Source organism: Echinops telfairi, unplaced genomic scaffold (assembly GCF_000313985.2).
Source record: "Echinops telfairi isolate 266 unplaced genomic scaffold, ASM31398v2 ScPeMD7_38;HRSCAF=143, whole genome shotgun sequence".
Lineage (NCBI taxonomy): Eukaryota > Metazoa > Chordata > Mammalia > Afrosoricida > Tenrecidae > Echinops > Echinops telfairi.
In genome coordinates, this window is record NW_022103936.1 from 372,810 (window position 1) to 386,576 (window position 13,767).

Sequence of the window (13,767 nt, forward strand, 5' to 3'; positions counted from 1 at the left end):
CAGTGGGGTATTTTTTAATTCCCAAACACGTTATTTTACTCTTTTATTTTAAAGAATAATTTTCCTACCATCTGGTCACTACCATCTGGTCTATTCTGACCCATATCAGGCCTCTAGGTCAAACTAACATGCTCCCTACTGATTCTGAAGCTGTCATTATTTATGGGAGCAGACAGTCTCATCTTTCTTCCCAGGAGAAGCTGGTGTATTTTGATCTGCTGACCTTGTGGTTAACAATCTGAAGCTCAACACTCTAAGCCACCAAGGTTCTAATAGGTATCGTGTGTGTGTGTGTGTGTGTGTGTGTGTGTGTGTGTGTGTGAAGGTTGTCAGAAGGTTGTCAGTCACGTCTGAAGAAAAATGAGTCAATTTGCTTCTGTAAGGATTTACAGCCTCAAATTCCCTAGGAACAGTTTAACTTTGACCTAAAGCTTTACTCTGAGCCAGAATGGGATTGGGTTTCATGCTAAAGGAGGTTCAGTAACTGCCTTGTATTCATTGGTAATTCATATAACTTCTTTGGAAAAATGACTGTGAAATTCCTCTGTCCACTTTTCAGGTAGGGTTGTTTGCCTTTTTGTTGCTGAGTTATAGAGATGTTTTTTTATAGATTCTGAGTATTAGACTATGTAATATATATGATTTGCTAATATTTCTCTTATTTCATAGATTCCATTTGCAATTTATTGATACTTTCTTTGAACGTTTTTAATGTTAGACAAGTGTAATATGTCTGGTTTTTTTCTCCTTTGTTACTTGCGGTTTTGTTGTCTTATCTAAAATGTATTGCTAAGTTCAAGGCTATGGAGATTGCTTCAATGTGTTCTCTAAGGACTGTATGGTTTTAGCTCTCATACTTAGACCATTGACTCATTTTGAATTAATTTTCATAAATAATGTGAGAAAGACGCCTGTTTGAATTCTCTTGCATGGGGAAATAGAGATGTCCTACCATCATTTGTTGAAGAGAATATTCAATTACCATTAAATCATCTTGAAAATCTAGTAAAATATTAATTGGCCATAGCAAATATCTATATCATAGGACTTTATTAAAAGTGAATAAACTTTAGATAATGTGATGATTTCGAGGCCCAAAAGATAGAAAAGTAGATGAACACTTCAAGTGGAATCCTGTCTTCTGAATGAGCTCAGCTTTCCTGTAGGGAGCAGTTTACACACTTAATTTATTTTATTATTATTATTATTTAATGAGGATACAAGAAGGTAAATTAAGATGTTGCAAACCAGGGCCAACTAATTCTGACTAGTGGTTTTTATGTATGCTGGAGCTGCTGAAAGGGTAATACTATATTTCTCAATTCACAGAAGAAATTGAAAATGAAGCTTGAGTCCAGTGTTGACAATATTTCATTATAAACAGGTTGATGTTTGTAAAGCATTCCCTTTGCTGGAAAAATGTCTTGTCAGAATATTTTGCCTCATTTTTTTCAAGCCACTTACTTCAAATTAGCACTCAGAGATGTTTTCTGGCATACAATTTAAATTGTTTATGTGTCTCTAAGATGGCCTCATTTACTTGGGTTTAAACAATGCCCAGCTAGGACACCATGGGCTGCCAAAAATGTATCATCTTGGTCTGGTTCATGTTTATCTGTTTTTCTCAGACTGCTTTATATATTGTTGCTCATTTTTTATTTAAGTTAAATCATTTTATTTTGTGTTATAGCACGTTTTCATACTCGGCCTTATGTGTATAATGTTCAGGTGATCCTTGATTTGTATGATCATCTCCTTGAGAACATAGCTGTGAAGCTTCCCTGAGATTATGTGTGATGGTTTTCAATGAGCCCGTTATAAATTGGAAGATAACCCACATTTTAGTGCCAAAGCATAAAGGTTTTGGTGTCAGAAAATGAAATCTTTCTCTTTGTGATTTTTGCTAGGAAATCTGAAGAAAGTCACAGGGGTAGCTCTAATCTGTCTGATAGTCTTACCAAGAGTCAAAATCAACTCTCTGGCAGTGAGATTCAGCCCTGGTGGTGTAGTGGGTTACATGCTGAGCTGCTAACCACAAGGTCAGCACTTTAAAAGCACCAGCTGCAAATATATTTATATATGAGGATGGGGAAATCGATCTATCTTCATATATTTATAGGTTTAATATTAAGGTTGCCCAAGGACATTGGGCCTCCACTCAAGTATTCCCTCAATTCAAGAATACATTCTTCTATTAAATTGTCATTCTATGATGCTTACCTTCACAACACAACTGCTGAACACAAAGCAGGTGAATAAGCAAATGTGGTGAAGAAAGCTGATGGTGCTCAGCTATCAAAAGATATAGCGTCTGGGGTCTTAAAAGCTTGAAGGTAAACAAGCAGCCATCTAGCTCAGAAGCAACAAAGCCCGCATGGAAGAAGCACACCAGCCTGTGTGATCACGAGGTGCCAAATGGATCAGTTATCAGGCATCAAAAAACAAAAAATCACATCATTGTGTGCTCACCTCCATGATACGATCGCTGGAGACAAATGGGTACATAAAAAAATGTGGCGAAGAAAGCTGTTGGTGCTCGGCTATCAAAAGATATAGCATCTGGGGTCTTAAAAGCTTGAAGGTAAACAAGCGGCCATCAAGCTCAGAAGCAACAAAGCCCACATGGAAGAAGCACACCAGCCTGTGTGATCATGAGGTATCGAAGGGATCAGGTATAAAGCATCATCAGAACAAAAAATCTTACCATAGTGAATGAGGGAAGGAGTGCAGAGTAGAGACCCAAAGCCCATTTGTAGGCCGCTGGAGATCCCTTTGCAGAGGGGTCTCAGGGAGGGGATGAGCCAGTCAGGGTACGATGTAGCAACAATGAAAAATACAACTTTCCTGTAGTTCCTAAAAGCTTCCCCCGCCCCCCCGCCCCCCACTATCATGATCCCAATTCTACCTTTACAAGTCTGGCTAGACCAAAGGAGGTACACTGGTACAGATAGGAACTGGAAACAGGGTATCCATGGTGAATGATCCCTTCAGGACCAGTGGTGTGAGTGGCGATACTGGGAGCGTAGAGCGAGGGTGGGTAGGAAAGGGGTAACCGATTACAAGGATCTATATGTGGCCTCCTCCCTAAGGGACGGACAACCGAAAAGTGGGTGAAGGGAAACCTCAGAGAGGGCAAGATATGACAAAATAATAATTTGTAAATTATCAAGGGTTCAGGAGGGAGGGGGGAGCGGGGAGTGAGGGGAAAAATGAGGACCTGATGCCAGGGGCTTAAGTGGAAAGCAAATGTTTTGAGAATGATGAGGGCAATGAATGTACAAATGTGCTTTACATAATTGATATATGTATGGATTGTGATAAAAGTTGTATTAGCCCCTAATAAAAATGATTTAAAAAAAAACACCAACTGCTCTGCTGGAGAAAGATGAGACTTTCTACTCCTGTTTCTTGAGAAATCAACAGGAGCAGTTCTACCATGTCCTAGAGGGTTGCTATGAGTCAGAATTTAATTCATGGCAATCAGCTTGTTTTTGGTAATGTTTAAACAAAAGTTTCCATGAGGAGATAATCACATCTCAATAGTACTCTATAGGTAACATATGTACTTGATCTAATGTGAAGAACAGCACTTTAACTCTGTGGTCTTCCTTCCAAAACCATAGACTCAATCTCACCATGAGAAAGACATTGGACAAATTCCAATTGAGGAGCATTCTACAAACTACTTGTCGAGCTAAGGTGGTTAATTTTAATTGTATGTGTCAATTTGGCTAGGCTATGGCACCCAGTGTTTTAGAAAAACGCTAGTCTAAAATCTGTTAGGAAGCAGTTGCACACAATTAAATCAGTTAATTTTAAGTAAAGCAGAATATCATCCATAATGCGACAGTCTTGATCCAAGATCTTAAGAGTAAAAGGGGAATTTATTCTTCCTCCAAACTATAAAGAGATACTTTACCAGAACTTCCTCTCTACCCTGCTACCTGACCTATGAATTTTGGGGCAGAATACCATAGGAGTCTTCAGCCTGTTTCATGACCTATTGCACACACACACACACACACACACATGCGCATGCATGTATCAGTTATATTTTCTATCGATTTTTTCACAAGTGTTTGAAGCGCCTTCATATAGATATCACTGGTTGTGTTTCTCTAGAGAGCCCTGATTAAGATATTAAAAACAAAACCACACCCAACAAGTTCATTCTGATTCATAGCAACCCTGAATAGGGTTTTCAAAGAGTTTTAATCTTTATGGAAATAGATAGGCTTATCTTTCTTCATCGTCTCAAGTGGTAGGTACAACTGTTGGCATTGTCGTTAACTTGGTACTTGCCCCACTTTACTACCAGGGCATTTTACTCACAAGCCAGCCATGCTTCCATCCCAAGTCTCCACTTGGAGATCTATTTAACTGGGGTCTTGGTTGCGTTGTTTTTTTCTTCACTCTGATTCAGTAATTTTTCACTCCTTACCCATTTTTCACACCCCACCCTCTTCCAGTCCCCCTCTTTTCAGAGAATTTCAGGAGTCTTCGTTGAGAGAAGGAGCCTTGGTGTCATAGCGGTTACACATTGGGCTGCTGTTCACAAGGTCAGCAGTTTGCAACCATGAACCGCTTCGTGGGAGAAAGACTGGAAATGGTAGTGCCTATTACACACAAAAAAAGCCTAGAGGTGCAGTGATTAAGTGCTCGGCTGCTAACAAAAACATTAATGGTTGGAAACCAAGAGTCACTTTGCTGGTGATAGTCTGTGATATTCTGTTCCCATGAAAAATGTGTTCTCTATCATAAAATGGCAATAATGTCTTTAAAGTGAACCAGAGACACAGAGATACATATATTAATGAATTTTGAACTCACACTTAAGTCTAGACCCAAGCTAAGAAAAAAATAGTTCTTATGACATGGCCCTACTCAGTACTCGCCCTCATGAGGCTCTCAGTGACAGTGACAGTATGGGTGCTACAGTAAAATATTGCAAAGAAATCTGCAGGTGCCCAGCTTTCCAGAAGAAAAGCATCTGGGATTTTCAAGGCTTGTCTTAAAACCAGCAGCCCTGTAAATGAGGCGTCAACTAAGTCTACATGGAAGAAGCACAACAGCCTGTGTGATCCACAGATTGTAAACTATAATATTCATAACTCAAGGAAGGTGTGGTATCAGAGGCAAAATTATGAGCACACAGTTTGCAGAAGGCTATGGATGACAATGGAAGTTCAAAGTCCACTTGGAGTGTCCTGACATGGATTAATCCTTTGATGAATCCCTCTTGACCACAGGCCAGAGATGTTATTAGCTTTACTATTTTAGAATAGTTTGAGGTTAACAGAAAAGTTGTGAAGATGAATGCAGATTGCTCATGTCCTAAACACCAATAGTCCCCTGTTATTAATGTTTTATATTAGTATAATACATTTGTCAAACCACAAAGTCAATATTGACACTGGCTACATATCAGGTGTCCAGGTAGTCAATCAGAAAAATAAGCCAAATCAGAAGCAAGGTTTTTTTCACTGAGAGTGGCAGCAGATAATAGACACATGGTTGAAGCACATTTAAGAGAATTTACTCACTGCTTAGTCTCTGAACAAAAACAAAAATAAATAAATTCACTGCCATAGAGTCGAGGCCAATTCCTAGCAACCCTATAGGACTGGGTAGAACTGCCTCTGTGAGTTTCTGAGACTTTCACTGTTTACGGGAATAGAAAGTCCAGTTCATTGTTGTTGGGACTTTTTGTTACCGTTGTTGTTTAGCTTCTATTTGTGTTTTGTATGATTTTCTGTATATGAAATCTAGGATAGGTAAATCTATAGAGACAGTAATTGTATGAATAATTACCTAGGGATGTAGTGGTTATACGTTGGGTTGCTAACTACAGGGTCAGCAGGTCGAAACCACCAGTTGCTTTAGAGGAGAAAGATAGGCTTTCAACTCCCATAAAGAGTTACAATCTACAGTGGAAGCCTAAAATACATTTGCAGGATCTGTACAGGGAATACACCTCCAGTGATTTCCCTCTAACTGTAATTGATGAATGGGAGCAAACTGGTTACCAGAGTGTTGGAGAGATGACCTAATACATTAAAATTATAAATAAGACAGTTAAAATCTTGTCACTTGCTCTCCCCTCTGATACACTTTGAGTTTGATCTGTTTTCTAATATTTTCTGTGGATTTTTTTTCCCATATTGGGAATTAGCTCTGTTGTCTTTTGTCATTGTGGGTAGCCTTCTTAAATCTTTGTTATATGTTTTTCTGTTTTTCAGTATTTGAAACCCAGGGTAGATTAACCAACATCTAAAATAAGGGCTCCTGGAGGATACTGTGTGTGTGTGTGTGTGTGTGTGTCGGGGCTGGCGGTGGGGGGGTGGAGTGGGGGGTGGCGGGTAAGGGGAAGCTGATATTGAGGAGTTTAAAAAGGAAGAAAATGTTTAGAGACTGATTTGAGTAGCAATTGTACAATACTACTTGATGTGAGTGAACTATGGAAGAGTGTGTTGTTTGGATTTGCGCCTAATAAAATGGTTTGAAACAAAATGAGGTGCAATTTTAGAAGCTCGCAGGGGTAGTACTACACTTTCTTATGGGGTTGCTATCAGGCAGTATTAACTAGATGGCAGTGAGTTGCACTTCAATTTTGAAGGGTTACGGCCACGGAGGTTGGGGGTAAATGACAAGTATGAGAAGAAAATGTTCTGAAAATTGTGGTGATAATAGCACAACTCTTCTGAATATGATTGAACAATTAAATTGTATGATATATTAATTATATGTCATAAAACTATTAGGCAAAAAAATAGTCTTTGAGAACTGATAGAGCAATTCTAAGTAGAATTGTCTCATAGAGTCAAGATCAGTGGGAATTGACTGAATGGCAATAAGTAAGACACGCATTATTGATGTCCTCTCCCTAGATGGCAGTGCTGCAGAAGACCGCCCTGAAGCTACAGCTAGGGGAGAGTGGCCAGTGTGACCTGCTCACCTGGGGTCAAACCACAATGGAAGCACAACAGATCAGTGGTGGAGCAAATCCACGATGTCCTCAAAGTATCCAGATCACAGACGTCCGGCTCAGGCAGCACCACTTGGCACCCCCTCTGAACTAGTTGGGTATTATTCAAAATGGAGCCACACAGAATGTCTAAAGGCATAACTGGGGGTGGGGATCCATTAGACCTCCCCCATTCCTGATGGCAGGAAAAGCAATAGGGACGTTTAGGATGTTCACCTTTCAGGAATGAATGCTCAATACTGAAAGGGTGTATGAATTGTTAGTTAAGCAGGACCCGGGATATGCAGCTCTGGATGAAAGGGTCACAGGACTGATGGCCTATAACATGTCATGCTCTCTATTTAATAGAGAAATATCCATCTGCTCTATGTCAGGATCCCTGTTAATCTTGTGACTATCTGTTGTTTCTTTGTTGTTGTTGTTTGGTGGTGGTGGTGGTGGTGGGTTAGCTATACAACATTGGCAGGATAGGCAATCTTACAAAGACAGCGACTGGTCCGATAGTCCCTGGAGGTGGGCAGAGGGAGGATGGAGGTAAGTGGGTAGGCAACAACAATGGGTACAGGGGAAGAGCAAGTGTTCTAAAATTGATGGCAAGGAAGGTGTAGCTTTGAGGGTCACTTTTGATCAGTGGAATTTTATCTGAGAGGAATTATTGAGAGGTGAACGATGGGTAAACATAATTGTAGTGTAGGAAGAGAAAAAAGAAAAGAGGAAAGACTAAATATATGTGTTTATGTTTATATGTATATATGCAAATGCAACAAGGAAGCAGATAGTTTTCAGGTTTATACTTAAATTTTACTCAGTACAAGAATGGTTTGTTCTAATAATGCAGCATTGCATAATACTCACCTTCTTGACATGATTGCTGAAGACAAAATGGATACATAAGTAAATGTGGTAAAGAAAGCTGATGGTGCCCAGCTATTAGAAGGTAATCAAGCAGCCATCAAGCTCAGAAGCAACAAAGCCCACATGGAAGAAGCACACCAGCCTATGCGATCACGAGGTGTCAAAGGGATCAAGTATAAGGCATCATCAGAACAAAAAATCTTACCATAGTGAATAATGGGGGGAGTAAAGAGTGGAGACCCAAAGCCCATTAGTAGGCCACTGGAGATCCCCTTGCAGAGAGGTCTCGGGGAGGAGATGAGCCAGTCAGGGTGCAATGTAGCAACGATGAAAAATACAACTTTCCTCTAGTTCCTAAATGTTTCCTCCCCGCTCCCACTATCATGACACGAATTCGACCTTGCAAGTCTGGCTAGACCAGAGGATGTACACTGGTACAGATAGGAACTGGAAATACAGGGAATCCAGGGCGGATGATCCCTACAGTACCAGTGGTGTGAGTGGCGATACTGGGAGCGTAGAGCGAGGGTGGATAGGAAAGAGGGAACCGATTACAAGGAAGTATATGTGACCTCCTCCCTGGCGGACGGACAACTGAAAAGCGGGTGAAGGGAGACATCGGACAGGGCAAAATATGACAAAATAATAATTTATAAATTATCAAGGGCTCATGAGGGAGGGGGGAGCGGGGAGGGAGGGGAAAAATGAGGACCTAGTGCCGGGGGCTTAAGTGGAGAGGAAATGTTTTGAGAATGATGAGGGCAATGAATGTACAAATGAGCTTTACATAATTGATGTATGTGTAGATTGTGATAAGAGTTGTATGAGCCCCTAATAAAATGATTTTTAAAAAAGATATAGCATCTGGATCCTGAAGGCATTCTATTCTAGTTAAGCAAGCAGCCATATAGCAGGGAAGCATGGAAGAAACACACCAGCCTGTGTGATCATGAATTGCTGACTGGAAGAAGTATCACAAGTTCAAAATCAAGCAACCAAATCAATGTGAGGGGGCGTGGATGTAGTGGAGACCCAAAACCCACCTGTAAGATAATTGAACAGTCCCTTACAGAAGGACCACATGGAAGGGAGGAAGGGATGATAAATCCAGGGTGCAGTATGGCATTGATGAACCACATAACTATCCTTTAGTTCTCTAATATTTCCTCCCCTTACTATTATGACTTTTATTTGTTTTGCCTCATTTAACATGCTAGATTTGCATTATGTTTGTCTGTATATTTAAGATCGTTTGGTTCATGAAAGTCAAGATAGATAACCCGTCAGAAACAGTAACAGGAGTAATGGTTCTCCCGAAGAACACCTGGTGGTTTTGATCTGCTGCTTTTGTGGATCACAGCCCAAGGCATAACCACTACAGACACTACCAGTAGCTACCAATCTCGAGAAACTCACCGGTGCAGTTTTACAGTAGTAGAGGGTCACCAAGAGTCAGAATTGACTGATGGTTGTGACTTTTTGTTTGCCTTTGTTTATTTGTTTGTTTGTTTGTTAAACAAGCATAGGTCAGGCATAAACAACAAAAACATAAAAACAAGTTCACTGCCCTCGAATCGATGTTGACTCATAGTGACCCAATAGGTCAGGATAGAAGAGCCCCCTGTGAGTTTTCATGATTGTACTTCTTTACAGCAGCATGAACGGTCGTTTCTAACTGCTGACCTTGGAGATCACAGCTCAGTATGTAACCACTATGTCACCAGGACTCCTTAAATTTTGTTTCCTTCTTTTTATTTCCTGAGACTCAGGGTCCTTCTTTTTACTTCCCGAGACACATTGTGGAATAGTGGGAAGAGAAATTAATTAGGAGACAGAAAGTCAGTCTAAGGATGAGAGTAATGGAAGAGTAATCTCAAGACTAATTCACACCTGGGGTTTACTCCCCGCTCTGTTACTTCCTAGTCTTATGAACTTATGTACACATCCAAATGTGCTGAATTAAATTCTTCATCTGTAAAGTTGGTTTGATAAGCTCTTTTGTGGGACTGTTGGAAAGTTTGCAACCAATGGAAAATACTTGGCACAGTATCAGGCATATCTTAGGTCTTTCATAAATGACAGTTATTACTATAATTATTTTGACTCCATCACTAACACTCTCAATTGTGTGACTTGTGTTTTAATTCAGGATGTCACAGAGAACAACCACCACCCACTAAAGGACAAGACTATCACATTACAGAGAAATGCTGCTTAGCAAGTAAAACTGTACATTCTTTCCCTCAGAAGGTTTGGATGTGGGAGTCTTCTCCCAGCTGCCTACAACTAAAAATTCTTAGAATTTCTTTCGATATTCCTCTCTCACTTACAGCTGCCCTTCAATCAAAAGCATCTATATTTTTGCATTCATTTCACTTCAATGTACTACCTAACCTTTGCTAGTTGAATTGCCCAAGTAGAATGAAGATTAACTAATTAAAATGTCCTTTGAATAGAGTGGTTTCTGGCTCTTCCAGGCAAGAGCAAATAACTCAAGCACAGCGGCTTCTGCTTTTCTTTCTTCCTTTTAAAAAATCATTTTATTGGGGGCTCATACAATTCTTATCACAATCCATACATCCATCCATTGTGTCAAGCACATTTGTACATTTGTTGCCATCAGCATTCTCAACATATTTGCTTTCTACTTGAGCCCTTGATATCAGCTCATTTCTCCCCCTCCCTCCTGGCTCCCCACTCCCTCATGAACCCTTGATAATTTATAAATTATTATTTTGTCATATCTTACACTGTCTGTCTCCCTTCACCCACTGTTCTGTTGTCCAACCCCAAGGGAGGAGGTTATATGTAGATCCTTGTAATCGGTTCCCCCTTTATACCCCACCCTTCCTCCACCCTCCCTGTATTGCCACTCTCACCACTGGTCCTGAAGGGATCATCTGTCCTGGATTCCCAGTGTTTCCAGTTCTTATCTGTACCAAATGTACATCCTCTGGTCTAGTTGGATTTGTAAGGTAGAATTGGTATCATGATAGTGGGGGAAGGAAGCTTTTAAGAACTAGAGGAAAGTTGCATGGTTCATCATTGCTACCCTGCACCCTGACTGGCTTGTCTCCTCCCCGAGACCCTTCTGTAAGGGGTGTCCAGTTGCCTACAGATGGGCTTGGAGTATCATCTCTATTTCTCAGAAAGCCTTTGGAGATGATTTACATAAAATACTTAGTTTATGCACTGTGTCCAACTACACTGGAACAAGATTGCAGGGCACATTTCACTACTTCCTCAGGTGGAGACTCTTCTCTGGTTTATCCATGATCCCAATGTAATAGCTACCAACAATTTTCCAGTCTAGGATTTTTATTCTCAACTCTGAGATACAATAAGCAAGGGTACTGATCCTTGCTTACCTCCACAGCCTTATACTGCCTACCACCCAACCTTAAACGTAACTCACTAGTTTCCCAAGTGCCCAAATCTGCTGTGCCTTAGGTTGCTTACATTTGTTTTCATCTAGATATTTCACTCGGAAAGATTTACAGTCCTGGAAACCTTAAGGAGCAGTTCTACCCTGTCCTGTAGGGTTGCTATGAGTTAGAATTGACTCATTAGCAATGGGAAGGCATTTTAGCACCTCACAACCAATACATATCCTTAGGATTTAGAGGGGGCTCCACCATCTTCTTTATATGATTGCAGATTCTAGAATCTAAAATTCTGAGCAGGGCTTGAGTCTTAGTTACCATATTACCTGTGTACTAGTGTGGTGCTTTCTTATTTGGGAAATAAATTAAATAGTCCATGAGGTTTAATTAAGTAATATTTAATTTCTCTTATGTTCTTGACTAAATGAAACAAATCCAGGTATCTTTTAGTTTTACAGAGAAACAGACTAAACAATATAAGGGAAACCAAAACTCAACACCTTCAAACATTTTTTTCTATTTCTTTGACCCCCAAATTTCAAAGCTGAGCTTTCACACTTTCAAGACAATACCTAATGCCAAGCTTGTTTTTAAACTGGTAAAAGTTACTCTAAAACCTTATAACTACCAATTATTGACCAATGTCATTCATAAACATAGAACCCTAAACTAAAGTGACCGGTTGCTTCAAAAATAAAATGGACAATCTTCCTCATTCTTTCCTAACAGTGGGGACGTTTTCTTAATGTGACCTTGGGACGTTTCATGGCCTAGTGAGGAGTGATAAGCCTGGGTGAAATTTTGGCTTTCTCTTCCTCATCTCTCAAAGCAGCTTCATATTGAGATGAATAAACTGGAGTGTCAGAATCATTGATTTTGGCTAAATATTCCAAGAATTTTACCTTGTTAATTTCAGCGTGGGCTCTTGGACCCCAAAGGAATTCATAACTCACAGGATAACTTTTGGGAATCTGTTGGTACTCCAGATACATTTCCATCACCAGATCACTGGTGATGAATTTTCTGGGTTCCCCATAGAGTATATGATTCTTCCCAGAATATATGCCCATTCTATTAAACAATTTCCAGATCTCCTTCTCAGGGGCACGGTTGCCTTTCATGAAGATCACACCCAAGATAAAAAGCAGCAGACCGTTCCTGGGTAAGGTTTCCTCACCACTCCGCATCTTAAAGTAGGTGAGACCCATAGCATTACAAACTATATAACAGTGGCTGGCAGTACCCATTTCTCTCGTTTCAATGCCAAAGACCAGCTCCATGCGCTTACAGGCCATAGTGAAGATCTCCAGAAAGTACTCTTCATATTCTCTAATGACTACCTTCAGTATATCTTCCTTTGTGATCATCTCTCTCTGTTGGTATTTGATCAGCATGAATTGCACCAACAATGTCATCTTCTCATCTAGATAGGCAGACAAGTTTTTAGTGTCTGGCATGGGCATTAAGGTGCTTGGATTTTTCTCATCTTCTTGGTTACTGAAGCTCTCATCTGATCTGTTCAATGAGGTAGTAGAAGAAAGGCAGGGACTCTGAGAACCCTGGGGAGTATTGGATGACTCAGTAGTAGGAGCCTCTTCCAGTAGACCAGAGATCACTACGGAGGAGATGATGCCCTCTTCTGCAACATTAGAAATCGGTGTTTCATCCTGCTCATTGCCGCTTACAAGGCTTTGATCACATATGTAGTACGGACTTGCTCCACTCTGAGACATTATTACTCTTATTGACAGACACAGGAATGTTTTAAAACAGGCAAGCACTGGAGTTCCCCACCTAAAAGAGAAAGATAGAATGTGAACAGCCTAGGTTGGTAAACTCAACAGTGGGGGCTCTACAATGGCTGCCTCCATCTTTCTTTCCCTCAAGAAAATGCTCTAAGAGTTCACAATTCTCTAGCCCACACAATCAGTCTGTCACACAAGACCTTGAAGGAAGAAGTGAGAAGGCTCAAGGAGTAGCTGCCACACCAGACAAATGCTTCCCGGGGCCGAAAATAAGTAGGAAGGCTTGACATCTATGGAAGTTTGTCTGTTTGGGAGTGGGGGATCCCTTCAGTATTGACTGAGGACCCTTATCTTAACTCCAAGCACAGCTTGGATGGCATCCCTCTTTATCTCAGTCAGACAAAGGTCTCCTCACTCCCCTTGAAAGCCTTGAAAAATGTGGGAAAGGAGCCCACGCTCACAGGTTAGCCAGATGCTTCATAGTACTGACTCCAGTAAGATTATGTAAAACCCCTTATGTTCTGAGGTGATGGTTCCAAGTCCCTGAAACAAAAACCTTCCCCCTCTGAGACCTCCAGGTAGAAATTTGAGGTAACCATATCTTAACAACTGTTCCCAGAGCTGAAAGCTAAAGGATTCTGTTATAGGGTGGTTGAACCTCTCAGACCTCATTCGGGGTCCTCTTATTTACTCCTAGTAGGGTCTAGGACGCCTCTCTTTGTGATGTTATATAAGGCCAATGAACTAAGACTTTCATCACACACAAACCCCAGGCTAAAGTTGCCTGGCCCCCCTCCAA

General features: G+C 40.6%; 1 protein-coding gene across 1 annotated transcript; it reads right to left on the minus strand.

Moving 5' to 3' along the window:
• Positions 1 to 11,993: 11,993 nt before the first annotated feature.
• LOC101641706 (melanoma-associated antigen B16-like) lies at positions 11,994 to 12,956 on the minus strand. Its single transcript, XM_004717248.1, has one exon. It carries the CDS (start codon positions 12,954 to 12,956, stop codon positions 11,994 to 11,996), a length of 963 nt encoding a protein of 320 aa, XP_004717305.1.
• Between the last annotated feature and the right edge of the window lie 811 nt (positions 12,957 to 13,767).

Excerpts from the sequence above, each read along its gene's own strand:
- LOC101641706 (XM_004717248.1), bottom strand. The coding sequence starts at position 12,956 with ATGTCTCAGAGTGGAGCAAGTCCGTACTACATATGTGATCAAAGCCTT.